Raw genomic sequence first — 24,665 nt, 5'->3', positions numbered from 1 at the left:
ACAGGAGACAGAGGCTCCTGTCCATTCAGCAATAAGGAGGTGACCTGGTAAGGTCCGTTGCCTCCATCCCTATCTAATGAGAAAGCGGGGACAGGGAAGTGGGACTTTGAATGAAGCACATAGATACTAGGGTTGTCCCGATACCGATACTAGTATCGGTATCGGGACTGAGCATTTGCGGGAGTACTCCCGCAAATGCCCCCGATGCCAGATCCGATACTAGCCAACCCCCCCCCCCCCCCCCGCGCCACCGTCGCCGCAATGCCGCCGCATACCGCAACGCCCCTGCCGCCTATTTAATCAGCGTGCGGGGAACATTACAGCTTTAATTTGAATAGCTGTGTGTTCCCGCCGCGCCGTGTATAGACACTCCCCCTTGCTCGGGATTGCCCGAGCAAGGGGGAGTGTCTATACGCGGAGCGGCGGGGAACACACAGCTATTCAAATGAAAGCTGTAATGTTCCCCGCACGCTGATTAACTAGGCGGCGGCATCTAGGTATGGGGAGACATGGCTGCATATGTGGGGGGACATGGCTGCGTATGTGGGGGGACATGGCTGCGTATGTGGGGGGACATGGCTGCGTATGTGGGGGGACATGGCTGCGTATGTGGGGGGACATGGCTGCATATGTGGGGGGACATGGCTGCATATGTGGGGGGACATGGCTGCATATGTGGGGGGACTTGGCTGCATATGTGGGGGACATGGCTGCATATGTGGGGGGACATGGCTGCATATGTGGGGGGACATGGCTGCATATATGGGGGGACATGGCTGCATATGTGGGGGGACTTGGCTGCATATGTGGGGGACATGGCTGCATATATGGGGGGACATGGCTGCATATGTGGGGGGACTTGGCTGCATATGTGGGGGACATGGCTGCATATGTGGGGGACATGACTGCATATGTGGGGGACATGGCTGCATATATGGGGGACATGGCTGCATATGTGGGGGACATGGCTGCATTCGTGGGGGACATGGCTGCATTTGGGGACACATTTAAAAAAAAGTATCGGTATTCGGTATCGGCGAGTACTTGAAAAAAAAGTATCGGTACTTGTACTCGGTCCTAAAAAAGTGGTATCGGGACAACCCTAATAGATACTAATAAAAGATTTTAATATTTATTAGTATCTATGTGCTTCATTCAAAGTCCCACTTCCCCGGTCAGCTTTTGTTAGCTGAATAGAATCTGCAACAATTACTTCTTCATGAGGACAAAATATAATTTAAATAATGCATACTTATGCATGTTTGAGTATATCAATCAAAATGATGGCATTGCAGGATGTCAGATTGAAGATGTAACTCATTCCGACACCCTTATATACAAGGTCACCGTGTATAAAAAGGGGTACCCTTGTCCCTAAGAAAGAGGGAAGGATTTTAGGGAGGTGCCTTGGGATACAGAATATAAGTATAAAAAATATAATTTTTATCACAATTTAAGATACAGTGGCCCAGATTCAGGTAGATCGGAGCAATATTTGCGTGGGCAAAGAGTTTTCTCTGCGCCCACGCAAATATTTCGATTTGCCCACGATTCACGGAGCAGTAGCTCCGTAAATTGCGTGGGCGCTATGCTAATTAGCCCTGCGTAAGGGCGCCTAATGTAAATGATCCCGCCGGGGGCGGGAATCATTTAAATTAGGCGCGCTCCCGTGCCAAACGAACAGCGCATGCTCCGTCGGGAAACTTTCCCGACGTGCATTGCGGCAAATGACGTCGCAAGGACGTCATTTGCTTCTAAGTGAACGTGAATGGCGTCCAGCGCCATTCACGAATCACTTACGTAAACGACGTGAAATTTAAATTTCACGAGCGGGAAGCGCAGCTATACTTTAGCATTGGTTGCCCCTGCTATTAGCAGGAGCAACCTTGCGCTAAAGTTGCCGTACGGAAACTCCGTACCTTGCGTGCGCAGGGCCCGCGCAACTTTTGTGAATCGGTGGTAGTATGCAATTTGCATACTATACGCCGATCACAATGGCCGCGCCCCCTAGCGGCCAACGCAAGAATGCAGCCTGGGATATGAAGGCATAAGGAGGCTTATGTCTGTCACATCCTAGGCTGCAGTCGGTGTAACGAGGTTCCTGAATCAGGAGCACTCGTTACACCGGAGCAAGTAAGCACTTGCGCCGCGCAACCTATGGTTGCGCGGGCGCAAGTGCTTCTTGAATCTGGGCCAGTAAAACTTTGATTTGAGAGTAACTTGGTTTAAGAGCGTTTTGCAAGCCAAGCAACATTTTTTAATACATTTTGACTTGCTATACAAGCGATGTCTTGATCTAAGAGTAGCGTAATGTCACAACTCAGTATAAAAGAGAAGAGAAGCTCCATTAAATGGAACCATATTGCTACACTTAGAGAAGGTACAACATTTAGCAACATATTGTTACACCTAGGCCTCGTAGACACGATAGGTTAACCAGAGGACAACGGTCTGATGGACCGTTTTCATCGCTCAAAACCGATCGTGTGTGGGCCCCATAGGTTATTTAACCATCGGTTAAAAAAAAGCCAACTTATTATAAATTTAACCGATGGATTCCTAACCGGTAAGTCAAATCCGATCGTTAGTAGGCACGATCATCGGTTAAAAATCCACGCATGATTAAAGAAACAAGTCGACGCATGCTTGGAAGCATTGAACTTCCTTTTTTTCAGCACGTCGTTGTGTTTTACGTCACCGCGTTCTGACACAATCGGTTATTTAACCGATGGTGTGTGGGCGCGACGGACCATCAGTCAGCTTCATCGGTTAACCTATGACAACGGTCCTTCAGACCGTTCTCATCGGATGGACCGATCGTGTGTACAAGGCTTTAGAGGTGCCTCTCTTCTGTTTTATACTCTGGAGCTCCTGCTGGATTTTGCTTCTAATCCCCTTGTGGAGGCTTCCATTTGTGGATGGACATTTTATGGTTACACAACTTACCACATTGCTAATATGGACTATAAACTGAAGGACTTATGAATAAATGGTTGTGGAACAAATCATTTGAGTTTCCATTATTTCTTATGGGGATATTTGCTCTGATATAAGTGCTTTGTATTACAAGCATGTTTCTGGAACTACCGTATTTATCGTCGTATACCGCGCACTTTTTCCCCTTAAAATGAGGGGAAATCGTGGGTGCGGGATATACGCCGATACCTGCTTCCCGCGCTGTGTTTGAACGCCGCCCCCGACATATACCGAGCGCAGTAACTTGGGTACACTTGGCCAGGCTCGGCTCCACTCGCGGTCACGCCCTGTGCCGCCTCCTAGCCTTCATGCGAGAGGAGCCGAGCGTGCCTGAGTGTACTGCGCTCGGTATATGTCGGCGGTGGCGTTCAAACACAGCGCAGGAAGCGGGGATCGGCTCAGAAACAGCGCGGGAGAAGCGGGGAGGACACCACCAAGGCCGCAGACGAGCGACAAGGCCGCCGATGGACGCCGGGCAAGACACCGACGAGGGGCATTCAAACTGTAAGTATTTTTTATTTTTTCTCTGAAATTTCCCCTCTAGGTTGGGGGTGCGCGCTATACGGCTGTGCGCGCTTTACCTGATAAATACGGTAATTATGCTCGCAATCCAAGGTTTTACTGTACATGAATAAAAAAATAAAAAAAAGAGAGAGAGCTGGAACAATGCAATGGCTCTAAATGGTTGTGGGGGACACTGGAGAATGTACCATCTGTATATTAATTGCTCGATATGTTTCGCAGAAGGGAACATTGCTTCTTCAGGAGTTTTTTTTTTTTAACAAATATGCACAATTTTATAGAGCGTTTATTAACCCACTCTCATCCTTTTAAAACTGCTGCCATAGTGCTGATCTATAATGCAGTGCATGTATCCTTACCTGTCAAATGTCTCCCCTCTGTCTGTTATCAGACCTGAAAAACTGCAAATTCTGTGGGTGGATCTGTTGTCTGGAGCTCGGTGGGTGGAGTCGTGATGTTAGTAGACTCCCCGCCCTCCTCTACACTCCCCTTGTCAACATGCATTTTGTCCTGTGTATTCCTTACACTAAAATCTGCTATGATCACCAACATCCAGTCAAAATCCAGAAAAGTAACTACATGACTTCAGAAAAGGAGTGGGGGTGGGAATAAAAAAACAATGCCTGTCTCCAGGCTAGTGCATGAGATATGTAAATAACTTGTCACTCACAGCAAGGGGGCGGAACGCACTAAGGTTTTTCTCTGTAAGGCCGCGTACACACGGGCAAGTGATATGCCGGCGCAGTGGTTCAAACTCAGCGCGGGTATCAGCGTATATCACGCACCCACGATTTTGCCCTGATTTTCAGGGCAAAAATTGCGCGGTATACGCCGATAAATACAGTAAATGTGTACTTCTGGTGGTAGTAAAGCATAAATCTTGATTTAGCATTTTTTTCTCTGTGCAGGTGATGTGACTACACTAAAGGCTTTAAATCTTCGGAACTGTCCGCTTGAATTTCCTCCAGAAGATGTTGTGTGTAAAGGACTTGAATCTATTTTAGCTTTTCTCAGAAACTCCAACCAAACAGATCTCATGTCTTCTGATCCTGATGAACCAGGTATACAATATCTGTAACTGGAATTATAATGTTAAATAGGGGTCTTTAAACTTTTCAATATGAGGACACACTGTATATTTTACAAATGTATGCTGCCCCCATAACCGTTTTATGAATGAATGCACATAATTTGAATGAATTATTATGTTTTAATTGGAGATTTTGTTCTTTTATAATCCAGTATTATAAGGACAAATGAGAGAGAACTTCAGCAAAACAAATCAAATAAATTCTGTAAAACTTGAGCTTCTAATAAAGATTGAACAAAAATAGATTTTGTATGCATCTTTTTGCTTCAGAATCTTTATCAGATTCACCCTTTTTGTAAGGGTTCCCATCAGAATCCCTTCATTAGATCAGGAACCCCCTTAAATCATGGTCCCTCACCAGAGGACCCCTTATATCTCACTCCACAACAGAGTCTGCCCTTCCATTAAGCCGTACACACGATAGGTTAACCAGAGGACAACGGTCTGAAGGACACGCCTACACACCATAGGTTAAATAACCGATCGTGTCAGAACGCGGTGACGTAAAACACAACGACGTGCTGAAAAAAACAAAGTTCAATGCTTCCAAGCATGCGTGAATTTGATTCTGAGCATGCGCGAGTTTTTAAAAGATGGTTGTGCCTACTAACGATCGGTTTTGACCTATCGGTTAGCAATCCATAGGTTAATTTTAGAGCAAGTTGTTTTTTTTTTTAACCTATGGTTAAATAACCTATGGGGCCCCCACACGATCGGTTTTGACCAATGAAAACGGTCCTTCAGAACGTTGTCCTCTGGTTAACCTATCGTGTGTACGAGGCATTAGAGGCCTACCTTACATCAGGTATAACAGAGGGTTATAAAGACAACCAGGCAAGGCCTCCAGTTTTTTTGATGACATATTTCCTTTAAAGTGGAACTATACTCGCCTATACTCCAGTGCTGCGATGTCCTGGAGCTCCACGCCGGCCCCTGACAATTTCCGCCTTGCGGTTTCCAGGTATCAATACCCAGACGTTTTAATTGGCCACGCCGAGCTTGCTTCACTCCTGCCCATGCACAGGAGTGCCGTTAGCTCAGCATTGCCGAAATTCTATATGGAGCTGCAGTGGCGGCTGGTGGTAATTTTTTTTGGGGGGTGGCAAACAGTACCACCCCCCGGTCGGCGGATGGTTGGGTGTGTCTGGTGCACTTACCCCATCTATAGTGGGCAGCGCTTTTCCCGGACTTCATTGGTGGCTTTCCTTCCTCAGCGGCAACAGCTTTCCCTTCCCCTGCTCTCCACGGGCAACGTGGCAGCTTCCATTTCCTCCCTCCTTCTCAGCGGCCAATTGGGACTCTTTTCAGCCAATCAGAAAACGTGTCTCAAACCTGCTTCTGGTTGACCGGATTGAGGATCAGTGTTTTAATAGCGAACATTAATTTGCTGTTGTAACACCTGGGTGGGCTCCTGGTGCAGTGCTCTGCACCACAAGGCCAACCTATTTTGAAGCCTATAGGAGTCTCTGGATCTAATCAGGTGCTTCAAAAAAACACCCCTGCCGCTGAAATTCAGGCGCCTGGCGTCCTGAAAGAGGCCGGACGCATGAATAGGGGGAGGTGGTGTCCTGCAAAATAGTAGCCGTGGATAGAGCATGGGGGTGGCGACCGTGGATAGAGGGTCCGGCGCCCCTAATGGACAGGTCTTAATTCTATATACAGTGGCAGACAGGCAGGTAAAACACTTTAATGCAGAAATGACATGGTATGCCTCTTCTACATTTTAAAAAAATCCTGTTCGGCAATTTTTATTTTTGTCATTAAAGTTCCACTTTAAATCCATGTGTGTTTGTGCAGCTGCTTAGATTCTGAGTACAGCGTCTGCTGTTATAAAGCCCCCTATCCTTTTGCAACATTTGATACACAAAGAAACACTATTGCCTTATGCCTCCCTTTTTTATAGAACTACCTCCTGTAGAGAAATTGGATCTTAAAGAACTGAAGTCTAGCATGGACCTCTCAGATGAAAAAGAAAAGAAGAAGTTTGAGTTGTTAAAAAGCAAATTGGAAGCAAGAGAGATGGAGGAGATGGTTCAGATTGACTCCATGTATGTTCAGAAGAGACCCCAAGGAGTGGAAGGCCCAAATGGCTGGAAGTTTCTAACCGAGTCAAGGTAAAGTTGCTATTGTAGCAGTTGTATCATCTGTCCATATTGGATTTCTTTATATGGTCAACCACCAGTATATATAGTATAGTATATATAGTATCCAGGAAAATACTAATATATATATATATATATATATATATATATATATATAATTATACACACTGGGCCAGATTCACGTAGATGAGCGGCGGCGTAACGTATCGTAGATACGTTACACCGCCGCAATTTTTCATCGCAAGTGCCTGATTCACCAAGCACTTGCGATGAAAACCTACGCCGGCGGCCTCCGGCGCAAGGCTGGCCAATTTAAATGGGCGTGTGCCATTTAAATTAGGCGCGCTCCTGCGCCGGACCTCCCGCGCATACTTCGTTTCCGAACTCCCGCCGTGCTTTGCGCGCTGTGACGTAATTTTTTCGAACGGCGACGCGTGTAGCGTAATTCCGTATTCCCGGGCGGCTTACGCAAACGACGTTGTTTTTTAAATTTCGACGCGGGAACGACGGCCATACTTTATACAGCAATATGATTGCTGTGTAAAGTTAAGGCACTAAAAAAACCGACTAACTTTGCGACGGGAAACTAGACTAGCGGCGACGTAGCGAACGCGAAAAACCGTCGGGAATCGCCGTAACTCCTAATTTGCATACCCGACGCTGGTTTAAGACGCAAACTCCCCCCAGCGGCGGCCGCGGTATTGCATCTTAAGATCCGACAGTGTAAAACAATTACACCTGTCAGATCTTAGGGATATCTATGTGTAACTGATTCTATGAATCAGTCGCATAGATAGAACAACAGATACGACGGCGTATCAGGAGATACGCCGTCGTATCTGCTCTGTGAATCTGGCCCACAGTATCCAGGATGAGAATAAATGACACTGTATTATACAATAGGTTATCTTTCAATAGTGTTTATTAATTTTCTTCACAAACAAAAAGAAATACATACCATCGTAACTTCTTTCCATAAGTAACGATTTGACAATCTGTTTAACATCACAAAGTGCCAATGCCTATTGGGGTTTCAACCTCCCATATCATATGAAAAACCACATCATACAATTGGCAAATTAGACGCTATTAAACAACACTTCAGATATGTAAAAAGGAGGTAGTAAAGCAAAAACAACAAAAAAGAAAAAAAAGGGGATTCATTCCCGTTGGGGAATGACAAGAAAGGAAACAATGGGGTAAGAAAGAAGGGGGGGAAGGGGGAGAGTTGAGGCTCTGCGCTCCTTAAAAATAATCCACAAGATAAACCTAAGAACCACTCGACCCAGGATCACCAGTTATATACAATAGGTTAACACACTCATTTTGTACCATGTTTCCCTGAAAATAAGTCCTACTGTGATTTTCGAGCAGGGCTGCAAAATAAGCCCTACCCCAAAAATAAGCCCTAGTTTAAAGTGGCTGTAAAATCCTAGAATGCTCTGTATTAAAGTACTATATAATGTAAACTGTGTGTGTTTCTGTAATCTATTTGTGATAAATACCTTCCCCCCCCCCCCCCACTCCTTCTTGCAGTGCCTGATGTGGGGAAGACTGATCAGGCGGGTCATGGAAGTGCCAAGCGTCGCTATAAGAAGGCATTTATCACATTGATAACAGAAGCATGCATAGTTTACATTATATAATAATTGAATACAGTGCATTTTAGGATTTTAGAAGCACTGTTACTCGGTTTCACTGGGGATTCCTGACAGGCAGGGAGGGAGATGGGGAGAGAAGACAGCACATTACAAGCCCTACCCCAAAAATAAGCCCTACAATGTCTTTTGTTGCCAAAATTAATATAAGACCCGGGGTTTATTTTCGGGAAAACACGGTATCTGTTGCCAGGTTTTTGCACCAATACAAATAATAATTTCAGGCCTAATGAATTGGGTAAAACCCCCAAACCATATTAATTTTCTGAAAGCATCAATCCCAGAAAATAAGATTCTGCTAGTTCTAATTGTTTATGTCACATGATATTAAAGCCACAGTCAGGGGTGGACTGACAACTCATGGGGCCCCTAGGCAATAGAAGATTATGGGGCCCCTGGACTTACAGATGGCCACCACGCCAGGAGGCAGTGCAGAGGAGGGGCAGCTAAAATCTCGGGATTTTCACATCAAAAGCATGTCGGTTTCGGACATATCAGGGACAGATGTAAATAAAAAGCATAGGTTTTTACATATTGTCCCTGGTTTTACTGAGCCTGGCATTTCTGATGGGGCCCCCTAGTGGCATGGGGCCCTCGGGCAGTGCCCGAGTGACTCAATGGTCAGTCCGCCCCTGGCAACAGTTTATCAAGCACAAATTTTCAGTAAAAAAAGTATAAGTTTAATGTATAACAATTCACTACTGTATATTAACCATTTATCAATGAGAGATAAAAGGTGAGGCTGAGCTGAGTAATCAGATACCCAACATGTCACGCCATAAAATTGTGCATGCCCGTGAATATTTTTGGTACCTAAAATTGTTCATAGGCGATTCTTAAAAAGCCCCTACAGGTCATGAGTTTGGAGTTGGCCGTGAATGATGGCCCTATAATTGTTGCTTTCACTCCGTGTGCGGTGATAAGTAACGTGTAGTGCAGTCAACATTTTTGTACAAGTAGCCCCTTATGTGATTGCATATTTATAGTGACAGGTTATCTTTAACCGCCTGCTGTCGTTGTACGACGCTACTTTGAAGAGGAATACCGTTATGGTAGCAGCTAGCTGCCTTAACCCCGGTATCCTCTTCAAAAGCAGCCAGTTGGCTTTAAGATAAAAGTGGTATCTGTATCGGATTCGCCGCAAGTGGGAGATGGGCCCTCCCATCCCCCTCCTGTCGCTCTCCGGTGCCCCCTCCCTCCGCCGATTACCGGAGCCGGCGGAGGCGATCGTGTCTGCTCCCTTGTGTGACATGGAGATGAGTGAGGGTAAGATGGCCCCCACCCGTCTCCATATCATTGCAGGGCGGAAGCGAAGTCAAAACATCACTTCCGTCCATAGCTCCTAAAGGGACTTTTTTTTTTTTTTTTAAATGACATTAAATGTATTTTTATTTTTGTATTGCATTTTAGTCTAAATGAGATCCAAGGGGCCAGATCCACATACATGTAGAATGGCGAAGCGTATCAGAGATACACTACGCCGCCGTACCTTACCTGGCGCATTTTCTAATCCTCAGCGATTTTGCGCCGTAAGTTACGGCGGCGTAGTGTATTTCTGGCGGCGGATTTCAAATTGGGCGGGTTGGTGGCGGGTTTAATTTAAATGAAGCGCGTCCCCGCGCCGAATGAAATGCGCATGCATCGTTCCTAAATTTCCCGCCGTGCATTGCGCTAAATTACGTCGCAACAACGTCATTTTTTGAACTTAGACGTGACTTACGTCCATCCCTATTCACGGACGACTTGCGCAAGAAAAAAAAAAAATTCAAATTTCGATGCGGGAACGACAGCCATACTTAACATGGCAATTCTATGTATACGCCGAAAAATACCAGCTTTAACTATACGCCGGAAAAAGCCGACTACAGACGACGTTAGAAAATGCGACGGCCGCGCGTACGTTCGTGGATCGTCGTAAATTGCTAATTTGCATACCCGACGCGGAAAATGCCACCCAGCGGACGCCGAAGAATTGCATCTTAGATCCAAAGGCGTACGAAGACGTACACCTGTCGGATCTAACCCAGATGCCGTCGTATCTTGTTTTGAGGATTCAAAACAACGATACGACACGGGAAATTTGAAAGTACGCCGGCGTATCAGTAGATACGCCGGCGTACTTCGTCTGTGGATCTGGCCCAAGGTCTTTTTGACCCCAGATCTCATATTTAAGAGGACCTGTCATGCTTTTTTCTATTACAAGGGATGTTTACATTCCTTGTAATAGGAATAAAAGTGGCCCAATTATTATTATTTTTTTTTTAAAGAACAGTGTTACAATTAAAAATAAAAGGTAAAATAAATAAAACGCTGATCTCTCTCCTCTACACCTGGAGACAGCTGTCATAAGGTCCCGGACCTGCAGGTGGGGATAGTGGACCCTGGAAGCAAGGCAGGGGGTTGTAGGTTCTGGGGTCTGTGAAATCGATCTGGTACCTGTGCAGCTTTCAATTCACTTTCATCAATAAGCTGACAGTCAACTTGTGATAAAACCCCCTGCTGCTGATGACATTTGACATATGTTAATGGCAATGGCAGTAAAAGGCATATAACACATCCGTTGAATATAAAGAAAAAGGGAGAAAAGTAAGGCAGCCACCACATTTAAAAAATGGTAAGCTGCAATATATTACATTTTTATTTTTGGGTTCAATACCACTTTAACTTTTGGTGGGGATCCTATAGCATCTTATTGCTGGCTGCATTCAGGTGAATTGACACAGTGCTAGGCAAACCTATCTTAATTATTACACTAGCCTATGTTAATCATTAAAGAAAATGATTGTAGAGCAGAAAATTAACATAATTAGAAGCCCTCTGTTCATAAATACTTTGAGATTGTGACATAAATTGGCTTTTCATAGCAGAAATAAGAAAGAAGATTACAATTAAAGTTACAATTAATGAGACCTCGTTATGTTTGCTTCAAGCGAAGTTACACTTTATTAGTCGCTTTTATCTTGTCATTGTCATCTGGACAACAGAGTACTGAAACCACAATTTAATGATGACATGCGTTGAATGTATTTATTAATTCTCCGCTTATTTAACAATACATTTTTAGTACTGTATGCCAGTAAAATTTTGACAGCTGTGCATACACCCTTTAACCCCTTCAATTCAGGGCTTTTATACCCACCTCTAAGGATGAGCTACGAGTTCGACTCGAACATTGCCTGTTCGCCTGTTCGGCGAACAACGAACAAGGGTGTTCGCGGCAAATTCGAAAAGCCGCAGAACACCCTGTTAAAGTCTATGGGAGAAATCTAAAGTGCTAATTTTAAAGGCTAATATGCAATTTATTGTCCTAAAAAGTGCTTGGGGACCTGGGTCCTGTCCCAGGGGAAATGTATCAATGCAAAAAAAAGTTTTAAAAACGGCTGTTCTTATGGTGCGCAGGATCGCTGCCGGAACACAATGATATCTGAATGATGACTCTAGCTGCAGGCATCATTCAGATATCACAGCACAAAGTACAGGACGTCATATGACGTCCACCCGGGATGGGAGATCCCCTTTGTGGACGTCATATGTCTATGTGTGGTATTAAAAAGGGTTTGGGGACAACTGCGCTAAGTTGAATTGCTAAGGTTGGATTGATAAGCAGCAATTAGGTGTATAAAAACAAACAATATAGAAAAAAGAGAATAATTGCGCTAAACCAATAATGATTGATTCATATAAGAAACAAACGTGTGTGCATCAGCCCAAATAGTGAGGGGGATGACGTCAGCACGTCGCTCGCTCCTCCGACGCGTTTCGTGACGAAGTGACCTATCAGGAAACGCATCGGGCGGAGCGAGCGACGTGCTGACGTCATCCCCCTCATCGCTGTACTCTCAACACGAGTGGCTTTCCTGGAAACGTCCGGCCGGCGTTACAGGCTGAAATGCTTTTTATGTCTACTCAAATGTGAGTGTTTTACCTGCTTTACCTAGTTCTTAAATAAATCATCTCTGGTTTTATGCTATGTGGAGCATTTTTTCTTTTATATACCCCGCTGTTGAGCCCTGTGTGAACCTATATCTTGCCGTGGATACATCAATCTCCAGTCCCAGTGGTGTTGATACAACATTATCTAGCCCCCATAGTGGAGCGACATGCTGAGTGTGGTCCTGTAGGACCTTTGTTTCTGGTAAGCAGATTCATATTCGGTGGTGGATTCACAAATGGTGATCAGGACCAGTTATTTGGATTGTGCACGGGTGTCTCTTTTCATCTGAATTTTTCACGGACTACTATACCTATCCAGACTTATATATGGACTTTGGTCGTTTATGTCTGAACCACTTTAGATTTGCATCTTTTTTCATGTTCACAATTTATATTGTTATGAGAATTTTATATGGTGTTGTGAGCAATCACTATTTTTATTATTTAGTATTACTCCGGGCTCATTGACGCCACACCCACGCAGACTTGGGTGGTTTTGGCCTCATTGATCTGAGATATCACTACACCTGTTAAATACTGGTTTGAGTGTCATCAAGGTCACATATGATACACTATTTGGGCTGATGCCCACACATGTTTGTTTCTTATATGAATCAATCATTATTGGTTTAGCGCAATTATTCTCTTTTTTCTATGTGTGGTATTGAAGTGGTTAAATTGTTACTAAGCCCAGGACCCTGCATTTACGATATCTAGTCTCCCACAGTACACAGAACAAACTGCTAAATACCTTTTTCTCATCATCCGTATATAGCAGTCTTGTGACTTCTATCAGTGTCCGGCCAAGCACTAGCACAAGTTTTCATTCCTATGAGGCTGCTTAACCCCTGACATTCTGTCTGGACACTGCTGATTGACCCTGTGCTGATCACATGCACCCTCCCACAAAAAGGGAAAAAAAATCTCTAGCAAACTGAGCATGTGCAGAGTGCCTCCAAGTGCTTTTTACACAAGGCAGAGGATTAATCCCTCACAGTGAGTATAACAAGCATTATTTACTGAATATACAGTACCTCTAAGTGGACTTTAAAGGCATTACTAAGAAGTATTAAGAAGTATGTAAAAGTGTAACAAAAGTATTTATTTAACCCTTTCCCTACCGAGTCATTGTAAAATGACGTCGGTGGGAACCCTCCCTTTCTCCGGGACCGCATTGCTCGGGACCTGGTGCGCGTGCCCGCGATTGCCCGCAATCACGGCAGGACCATGGATTTGTGTGTGTAAACGCGCAGATCCATGTCCTGTCAGCGGTGAGGAGACCGATGTGTGTTCCCAGTACAGAGGAACACACATCGGTCTCCTCCCCTTGTGAGTCCCCTCCCCCCTACAGTTAGAACACATCTTAGGGAACATATTTAACCGCTTCAGCGCGCCCTAGTGTTAACCCCTTCCCTGCCAGTCACATTTACACAGTAATCAGTGCAGTTTTATAGCACTAATCGCTGTATAAATGTGAATGGTCTCAAAAATGTGTCAAAAGTGTCCGATATGTCCGCCGCAATGTCACGGTCACAATAAAAAAAAACGCAGGTAAAAAAAAAAAAAATGCCATAATTCTATTCCCTATTTTGTAGATGCTAGAACTTGTGCGCAAACTGATCAAATATGCTTATTGCGATTTTTTTTATTTATTTATTTATTTATTTTACAAAAAAATATGTAGAAGAATACATATCGGCCTAAACTGAGGAAAAATTTAAAGTTTTTCAAAAAAAATTATGATATTTATTAAATAAAAAAGTAAAAGATATTCAGATACATTTTCGTATCTATCGGCGGGCGTAGCGTATCTCAGATACACTACACCGCCGTAACTTAGGGCGCAAGTTCCGTATTCAGAAAGAACTTGCGCCCTAAGTTACGGCGGCGTAGTGTAAATGTGTCGGCGTAAGCCCGCCTAATTCAAATGTGGCTGGTAGTGGGCGTATTTTATGTTAAACTATCATGACCCCACGTAAATGACGCTTTTTTCGAACGGCGCATTCGCGCGCATGCTTAGTATCACGTCGAATTTTCAAATTAAATTACACCCGCTCAATTCCTAGACGACTTACGCAAACAACGTAAAATCCAACGCTGTTCGTACGTTTCAGACGTCCATACCTAACATGACTTACCCCTGCTTTATGAGGGGTAAGTCACGTAACGTAAAAAAATGCGCCTGGCGGACGTACGTTTCTGAATCGGCGTATCTACCTAATTTGCATATTCGACGCGGAAATCTACGGAAGTGCCACCTAGCGGCCAGCGTAAATATGCAGCCTAAGATACGACGGTGTAAGAGACTCTGATGTATCTTGCTTTCTGAATACAGAAAAAAGATACGCCGGCGCTTCGTAGAACTTACGCGGCGTATCAATAGATACGCCAACGTAATGGCTATCTGAACCCGGGCCATTGTGTTTTTTTCAAAATTGTCGCTCTTTTTTTGTTTATAGCGCAAAAAATAAAAACTGCAGAGGTGATCAAATACCACCAAATGAAAGCTCTATTTGTGGCAAAAAAAAAAAAGCGCATCAATTTTGTTTGGGAGCCACGTCCCACGACCACGCAATTGTCATTCAAAGTGCGACTGCGCTGAAAACTAAAAATTGGTCTGGGCAGGAAGAGGGTGAAAATGCCCGGTATTGAAGTGGTTAACATATTGGGTTAAAAACATAGTGCTATAGAACAGAAGAAGAGAGAGCGCTGTGCATGATGTCATAAGCCTAGGGTAATAACCAGACGAGAAACAGGAAGTGGGCTGTATAAGGGATTTACTGGCAGAATTTTTTTTTTACTATGCAAAGTTAAAACAACAACAAGGGCAGAAGATTTAATGGAAAGATGAAAACAATGACTGAAGTTCCACTTTAATTTATCTAAACGTCGTTTTCTTGACACAGACAAGCCGCACTGGCAGAGAGAAGAAAACCAAAAACCAATAAACATGCCGAAGAGAAGGAGCGACTCGCCGTGGTTCATTAAAAAATGAAGTACGTTTTTTTTTCCTTGTTTGCAGTGTAGCTAAGCAGATTGATGCAATGCTATTCGTTATATGAATTGGTAGTCGTGTTTTATGTTGGTCATTTTAGATTTGTCTCTAAAGCCTCGTACACACGATCGGATTATCCAACGGGAATGGTAGGATGTTGTCGGAAAATCTGACCGTTTGTACGCTCCATCAGACAATTGTTGTCAACAAAACTCCAAAGTACAAACACGCATGCTCAGAAGCAATGCTAACCATAACACAACATTAGCAGAAGTTGCCCAAAGGGTGGCGCTAAAGAGCTGAAAAACCATGTAGTTTTGTGTTTGTTGGCAGACAATTCTTTGCCGTTTGTGTGTAAGACAAGTTCCTGGTCAACGCCCTTCGGACAAAAGTCCTACGCGCTGTCCGATGAAAATCCGATCGTGTGTACGAGGCTTTAGGCTACATTCAGATGGCCGATCAGCAGCAGATAGTTTGCGGAGTTCAGGGGGGTCTAAATGCCGTCTCTGGATGCAGCAACACTTCTATGGCTGCGTACAAACTTGTCGGCTAGCTGTGGCCAGAACTCCACAGAAGCGATGACTCTGGACGCACACCGGCTACATCCAGGGTAGGAGGCTATTTTTGCATGCAGCCATTCAGAGGATGGGTTACGTGCAAACAGCGGCGTTGCCGGTCATTGACTTATATAAAGCACAAATCTGATAGTTGCAGCTGCTCTCACACGGTGTGTGTAGGCAACATTTTCAACCGCCGGCAAGAATCTACCAGTGGTGGCCGTCTTTTACGGGTGTCATCTCCACTCCCCCCATCCAATGTGTTTGTTCCATTAATCTACATGCAGGGTGCTGGACGCAAGGATTTCAATGGATTCCAATGGGGGACGTTTTTTTTTTAAATCATGGGTGGGCTTGGGGCAGTGGCGTAGCGTGGGGGGTGCCAGGGGGCCACCGCCCCGGTGCAACATTTTGAGGGGCGCTGTCATGAGTGTGGAGAGGAGGGAGCGCCAACAACAGATGGGACATAGGAACATATGCCTGATGTCACCACTCTAGGCTTTACACCGTGGATCATGTGACCAGACTGGAGCTAGCTGAAAATAGGTAAGTCCATGGGTCAGGGGGGGCTCAAAATACTTGCCTCGCCCCAGGTGCTGACAACCCACGCTACGCCACTGGCTTGGGGCACAGAGATCTGCACTCCGTGCCCACCCAGTTGCATTTGCTATTGCCACACTGATCTTCCTCCCGACCAACCAGGAAGTGGGTCCTGAGAAGGCTGAAAGGACAGGCAATACTATTGGACGCCTAGGAGGAGGGAGGAAACGCATGGCGGAAGCCGCTGTGATGCAAAGGAGGAGGAGCTGCCCGTCCGCAACCTAGATGGAGTAAGTGCGGGGCTGGATGACCGACCACAAGATGGGGGGGGGGGGTGGATGACCCATACTGTGTTCGTGGTAAAGTGTCATTTGTTTTATCGGTGCTTTACTGCTGTTTAAAGCGGAGGTTCACCCTAAAACAATTATCTAACATTACATCCAGCATACTAACGACATGTACAGTATGCAGGTATTTTTTTTTTTTTCCGCCGTACATACCCTTATATTGTTTTCCCCCCGGCTTCCGGGTTCTGATTTCCGTGGGAGTGGGCGTTCCTATCCCTGGGTTAGATGATTGACGTCTGGTGAAAAACTTCCCATGGCGCATAAGGCGCGTCACCAGTTTTACGTAAATAGCCGAGTCGGCGATATACGGCCCGCCATGTAGAGCTGACTGCGCAGGCGCCATATAGAGCCGACTCGCAGGTCGGCTATTTACGGAAAACTCGTGACGCGCCATGGGAAGTTTTTCACCAGACGTCAATCATCTAACCCAGGGATAGGAACGCCCAGTCCCACGGGAATCGGAAGCCGGGGGAAAATAACGGTATGTATGGCAAGACGGACCGCGGCAGGTTTCAGAGTTAATGACACCCCCAGATCGGTTTGCAGATTGCAGAGCGAACTTTGGACTCGGACAGGAATCGGATTGTATGGGTTCCATTGCGGGGGAAAAAATAGGTTCCTGCACCTTTTTTGTGCGAATCCAGTGCGAGTTTGAAACCCAACTAAAAAATTACCCCTTGCATTTTGGTCTTAGCGAACATTGAAGATTTATTTCTCCATCCCTCCCTACAGCTAGCCCATGTTCTACAGCTCCCCCCCCCCCCCGTACTCCAGCAGTCTAGGGTTCTAACTTTATAACACTGAAGGAAAGGTGAGGGAGCACCATAGCGGAGGATCGGGTAAGTACAATCTCTCCTCTGGACAAAACGCTATTAACGCACCCCGCATAGGATAAATGAAATATTCCCAGAGTTGGGCTTTAACTCTAAAAGATACATTCATAATTAACCTGTAAACTTTTTACTGCTATGTGATGACATAGGATACCTACACACACACACACACACACACACACTATTATTGATCATTAGAAGCAATTGGTAATTAGTTATGTTTCCACTGAAGTTGAAAAACTTCTCTCCAGTGGATTTGTAATAAACTTACTTTGTAATTCCTTGAAGGAAACAAGAAATTCTGAAAGAATGGCAAAAACAGACACAAATCATGCAAAGTCAAAAAGCAAAAAACAGGAAGAGAAATGACGTCCAACAAGAGGTATGTAAGACTTTCCTATTACAAATTTCTGTGCTATTGGATGCCCAGCAGAGGGCATCATGGTATCACATGTATTGCTGCTGGAGGTCGAAGATCATTATTAGAAAATACTTATTTGTATTATATGTTTTAAGAACCCAAATCTTAAAACATATCTTAAAAAAAAAAAAAAAAAAAAATATTTATGCATATAGTAAATATTAATATATAAATTTATTAAATCAAATCTTATAAAAAAAAAAATTAAGAACCCAAATGCTATGCAGTCTAATGCCATCTAAAATGTACAGTAGCTATGTGGGCATTTAATAAAAAAAAAAAAACAACAAGCTTGGGGGGGGAAAGTAGTAAACGTAGGAATTGGATAACAGTAAACAGCTGATTTGTTTAATTTCCCTGATAAAATATGAAATTTCGATCTTCTTTGATCACTTTTTCAAATGTATTTTTTTGCATTTTGTTTTTATTATTACAATCTGTTAGGTATGTGCATGAGAAAAAAAAAAATGTGTTTTGTTTAGTTTCGATTAGTTATTTTGTTTTGTTAGATTTGGTTAATTCATTCAATTTGTATTGGGGATTCGTATTTAGAATTTTTTGAATTTTCTTTGAATTCACCGTTGTTGTTTTTTTTTTTTTTAAACGTTTGAATTGATACATTTCGAAACGGTCGAATCGAAAACGTTTTATTTTTTCGATTCCAATGTGGCAAAGTGAACATACACAAAAGAAAAATCTTCATTAACCACTTAAGGACCGCCTAACGCCGATATACATCGGCAGAATGGCATCGCTGGGCACAATCATGTACCTGTACGTGATTGCGTAAAGCCCAGCAGTGGGTCGTGGGCGCAAGCTCCGTGGATCGCGGGACTCGCTGGAGTCCCGCGATCGGTCCCCGGAGCTGAAGAACGGGGACAGCTGTGTGTAAACACAGCTTCCCCGTTCTTCACTGTGGCGCTGTCATCGACAAATTTTGTTTCGTTATTCGGACATGAATATAAAATGTATTTATATTATAATTCGGGTATTCTGATATATCCGAATGCTGAAAATCTGCCTGAATTTTAATTTCGGAATGAAACAAACCGCACATATCTACAATCTGTATTTTCTTTAATAAACTTTGTAGACCCGTTGGTCTCCTGTATACTAAGCGGAACAAAAGTCAGCACCTACAAATACTGTAGCTGCTGACTTTTAATATTGGGACACTTACCTGTCCACGAATCCAGTGGTGTCTTCACCCGAGCCAAGTTTTCAATGGGCCCTCAGTGCTGCCTCCGCCGCCATGTTGAGTGGCAGCTTCCATTAATCTCTCGGGTTCCCCTTTAAAAGCTATAGGCTCCAGGGATGTCATTCTGACTCCTGACTTTGCTACATAGCTTTGATTTGTAGCATGTATGCATCCCATAAAAAAGTTATCGATTTTGAAATGATGTGTCCGCCGGGGGGGGTGACTTTAAAGCCTTAAGGTTTTTCACATTAATGCATTCTATGCATTCAATTGAAAAACATTCTGTTCTGCAGCTCAAACTCCCCACCTCCCCCAGACCCTTTTTTTTTTTTTTTACCTGAGCCCGATTTGATCCAGCAAAGTGCACGAGCGCAGCGGCTCCAGCCACTGTTGCTCTCCTCATTGGACAGATTGATAGCAGCAGGAGCCATAGGCTCCGGGCTGCTCCATCGATCAAAAGCTGTGACATGGTAGTGGGGGGGCGAGGCCGAGTCCATTAACCCAGACATCGGGATTCGGGAGCGAATTAGTGCCCCCATGGAGAACGTCTTTCCGTGGAGGGCACCTGATGAAGATAGGGGAACCAAGAAGGAATGGATTGGGGCAGCTCTGATTTAAAGTGGTTGTAAAGGTTCAGGGTTTTAAAAAAAAAAAAAACATGTCATACTTACTTTCTCTGTGCAGTTGGTTTTGCACAGAGTGGCCCTGATCCTCCTCTTCTGGGGTCCCTCAGCGGCGCTCCTGGCTCTTCCTCTTCTCGAGTGCCCCATCAGAGAAGCGCTCTCCTGTAGGATCACCCATGCAGACGCACTCTGATGTCCTGCTTCTGCGTCTATTGACACAGTAAGCAGGACTCGGCCTCACCCCCCGGCGCCCGCGTCATTGGATTTGATTGACAGCAGCGGGAGCCAATGGCTGCGCTGCTATCAATCTATCCAATCAGGATACAAGATACTGGCCGGAGCTGGTGTGCTCGGTCCCGTCATGGGAATTATGGGGCTCAGGTAAGTATAACGGGGGCTCGGGGGCGCTGCTGCAGCACAGGAGGTTTTTCACCTTAATGCATAGAATGCATTAAGGTGAAAAATTGCGAGGGTTTACAACTCCTTTAACCACTTAAGACCCGGACCTTTAGGCAGCTAAAGGACCTGGCCAGTTTTTGCGATTCGGCACTGCGTCGCTTTAACTGACAATTGCGCGGTCGTGCAAAGTGGCTCCCAAACAAAATTGGCATCCTTTTTTCCCCACAAATAGAGTTTTCTTTTGGTGGTATTTGATCACCTCTGCGTTTTTTATTTTTTGCGCTATAAACAAAAATAGAGCGACAATTTTGAAAAAAAAAATCAATATTTTTTACTTTTTGCTATAATACAGTAAATATCCCCCAAAAACATATAAAACATTTTTTTTCCTCAGTTTAGGCCGATGCGTATTCTTCTACCTATTTTTGGTAAAAAAAAATTGCAATAAGCGTTTATCGATTGGTTTGCGCAAAATCTATAGCGTTTACAAAATAGGGGATAGTTTTATTGCATTTTTATAAAAAAAATATTTTTACTGCTAATGGCGGCGATCAGCGATTTTTTTCGTGACTGCGACATTATGGCGGACACTTTGGACAATTTTGACACATTTTTGGGACCATTATCATTTTCACAGCAAAAAATGCATTTAAATTGCAATGTTTATTGTGAAAATGACAGTTGCAGTTTGGGAGTTAACCACAGGGGGCGCTGTAGGAGTTATGTTTCACCTAGTGTGTGTTTACAACTGTAGGGGGGTGTGGCTGTAGGACTGACGTCATCGATCGAGTCTCCCTTATATAAGGGATCACTCGATCGATACGCCGCCACAGTGAAGCACGGGGAAGCCGTGTTTACATACGGCTCTCCCCGTTCTTCAGCTCCGGGGAGCGATCGCGACGGAGCGACTATAAACAAATAGCCGCGCCGTCGTCCCGGATTGCTCCCCGAGGGAACCCGACCGCCGCATGTAGCTAGAAGGCAAGGACGTACATGTACGCCCATTTGCCTGTACGTGCCATTCTGTGGACGTACATATACATGCGGCGGTCGGGAAGTGGTTAAGCGGTTAATGCATAGAATGCATTAAGGTGAAAAATTGCGAGGGTTTACAACTCATTTAAAGTGGTTGTGAAGGCCGAATTTTTTTTATCTTAATGCATTCTATGCATTAAGATAGAAAGCCTTCTGTGTGCAGCAGCCCCCCTAATACTTACCTGAGCTCCCTCTAGATCCAGCGATGTTGCACTAGACACTCGGCTGACCGGAGTGCTCCTCCTCATTGATTGAGACAGCAGTGTGGCACTATTGCCTCCCGCTGCTGTCAATCAAAGACACTCAGCCAATGGGGAAGGAAAGGGGGCAGGGCCCTGTGTCTGAATGGACACGGAGCTGTGACTCAGGTGCCCCCATAGCAAGCTGCTTGATGTGGGGGCACTCCACAGGAGGGAGTGGCCAGGAGCACCAATGAGGGACCTGAGAAGAGGAGGATCCGGGCTGCTCTGTGCAAAACCAACTACACAGGGCAGGTAAGTATAACATTTTTATTTCTTTTACCTAAAAGAAAAAAACAAGACTTTACAATCACTTTAAGTTCTATTGAACATTTTTTTTTGTGTGTTGATACACTTTTGCTTGTCTGTTTATCCTTAAGGCTCCATTCACACCTAGGCGTTTTTACGCCTGTAGCGCGACGCGCACAAATGCCAGAGGGACGAAAAGTAATGAAAGGCAATGGGGATGGTTCACATCTGAACGCCTAAACGCCTGTAGCCTGTAGCCTGTAGCTCAAAAAAGTTCCGGACCCTTTTTTTCGCTCCTAGCGCGCGATATGCGCGTATTTGAGCGTTTTTTTTTACATTGAAGTCAATGTAAAACGCCTGATACGCGCGTATTGCGCGTAAACAAGTGCTTGTACAAGCGTTTTGACGCCTGTGTTGCTGAAATCCGGAAGAGGTATATTCACCCAGGAAGAGGAATAAAAAATTCCTAGGAGAGCAACAAGTGATGTCAGGGATGATCATTTTTCTTATTGGCTAATATGGAAAAAGACAAAGTACAAAAACGTCGAACGCCACTGTGCGAAAACGCGCGCATACACGCACAAACGCGCATATACGCGCGACAAAAACGTCGGTAAAAATCGCCTGTAAAAACGCCTGTACGCCCTACGCCTAGGTGTGAATGGAGCCTTAGACATGCACTGTTCATAAGATTTCATAATAGGTTTCTAAAACCCTTCCCTAGTGTAGACTGCTGTGGAATATGCTATAAACATGTAATATCTAGTAATTGAAGCAACATTTTGGCTTCCCTCACCATTTGCCGGCACACTTTGATGGTGTAAAGACAAATATATAAAAGTTATTGCTTGTGATTTATGGCAGGATTTAGTTTTTCATCCAATATGCCCTCTGATAGGCCTGGTATAGTGTGGTGACTGTAAGTACTGTATGCCCTTTCCACACACACAGTGGCTCTTTTTACTAGTCCTTGTGTCATTTTACATGCCTAGGTGCCCGTTGCTGTTCCTCCGTATGCCACAGATCTGGAGCCTTCCCAAAACTGGGATAAGCAAAAGCCTTTTGGAGTTGAAGCGCCGGAGATGATGCCAAGAATCATGTCAGTGAAATCATTGAAGGAAATGGAGAAAGCAAGGTTTGTCTTATAAACAGTGGCCATATTCACTGTGATAGAATGCAAACTGTGTCATTAGATGCCCTGTGGTACACCCAAACACACGCCCGGCCTGGCTCATTATCAAAGTCACAAATAGCTAATTAATTAAATGCAAATGGCTTGTTTATGTAAAAGACCCGTATATATATATATATTTTTTTCCCTCCAAACGGGCATATATATATATATATATATAGAACTTTCAATTTTAATTTACATCAATATTTTTGAAAGTTTGAGTTCCTGAGCAAAATAATTTGTACTCTTAACGGGAGGGGTGATACTTTGCTATGTACTACGGCAGGGTGCCCAACCTTTTAAAGAGAGAGGGCCACCTAAGCGACTTGGTAACCTGTCGCGGGCCACAATGCGTGGAGCAGGTGCATGACAGCCCACTCTACTCCATAAAGCCCACTCTTTATTTGCGGATCGGATTGGAGGTAGGCGTTTGTAAAAGGACACAAGTCTATTTACATCTGCTGCTCCTTAGAGGTAAATGGAGGGTCCAATTGGGTCGGACTGACTGTGTGAAAGGGGCCTATGGCTCAGTGCAGGTAACCCTGATGCCGCGTACACACGGTCGTTTTTTGTGATGAAATAAAACGATGTTTTAAAAAACGTCATTTAAAATGATCGTTTTTTTGTCTTCTAAAAAACGACCAAAAAAAAAATTCGAACATGCTTCAATTTTTTATGTCGTTTTTCAAAATGTCGTTTTTTGTGTCATAAAAAATGATCGTGTGTGGGCTAAAACAAAGTTTTTAAACCTGCGCATGCTCAGAAGCAAGTTATGACGCAAGCTTAAAGCGGTGGTTCACCCTCATCACCAACATTCTAGATGATTGACGGCCGGCTATGGCACGTCACGCTCCCCGAAGATAGCCGGAGTAGGTCTCGGCTCTTCACGGCGCTATACGGCGCAGGCGCCATGAAGAGCCAAGTCCTATTTCGGCTATTTCTGGAGAAGCGTGACGTGCCAGAGCCGGCCGTCAATCATCTTCCCTCTGGATAGGAATGCCCATTCCCCGCGGGGAGTTGGAATCTTCACCATAGGATTGCACAGTGAGTACGGGGCTAAAAAAATAAATAAAGGCATACTGTAGCTCGCGCTACTATGCTTAATTTAATGCTAGGAAAAAAAAACATGTATAGGGTGAACCCCCTCTTTAAATGGAACAGAGTGCCGTCGTACGTGTTGTACGTAACCGCGTTTTGCTAGAGCATTTTGAAAAAACAATGGTGTGTAGGCAACGTCGTTTTTTAAAATGAACGTTTTTTACAAGACAAAAAACGACCATGTGCACTACACCTGCGGATCAGTTTGAAAGCAGGCCAGTAACCACTGCAGAACAAATATGCTCATATATACACTGTGTTTTTATTAATAAATTGTCCTTTAATAACAGTATTCTATTCTATTCTTTTCCATCCCAGAGCAGGAGGTCGCAGGCCACATCAGAGGGCTCCGTGGGCCACATGTGGCCCCCGGGCCACTGATTGGGCACCCCTGCACTACGGACTACCTGTGTGTGACGGGTCACTTTGGGTGGAGGGTTTGTGCAACTCAGCTTGCCTTGGAGAGCTCTGGAGGCTCCTTGTCCAGCTTCCCCAGGCCTTCTTATGTGTAAATCACCCTGTGTCTCTAATAGGGGCACAGGGTAAATGAGAACACCACTATGATCTGTCCTAGTCAGACTCAAACTTGTATATATTGTGTGTTGTCCCATGCTGTTGTGTACTATTTGCTGTGATGGTTTGGGGTGCGAGTCGTATTCTATTGTTCTATTGTGGT

At 44.5% G+C, this 24,665-nt stretch overlaps 1 protein-coding gene across 1 annotated transcript in view; it reads left to right on the top strand.

The window, feature by feature from the left end:
• Nucleotides 1-24,665, top strand: part of LRRC27 (leucine rich repeat containing 27) — a 66,363-nt gene that overhangs the window by 31,635 nt on the left and 10,063 nt on the right. Inside the window, 5 exon segments of the mRNA XM_040361362.1 lie at nt 4,407-4,559; nt 6,492-6,702; nt 15,188-15,277; nt 17,842-17,935; nt 22,710-22,852. Coding sequence (XP_040217296.1) covers nt 4,407-4,559; nt 6,492-6,702; nt 15,188-15,277; nt 17,842-17,935; nt 22,710-22,852 — 691 coding nt within the window.

Source organism: Rana temporaria, chromosome 8 (assembly GCF_905171775.1).
Source record: "Rana temporaria chromosome 8, aRanTem1.1, whole genome shotgun sequence".
Lineage (NCBI taxonomy): Eukaryota > Metazoa > Chordata > Amphibia > Anura > Ranidae > Rana > Rana temporaria.
Note: the sequence above shows the minus strand (reverse complement) of the source record. Positions and strands in the feature narration are given on the sequence as shown.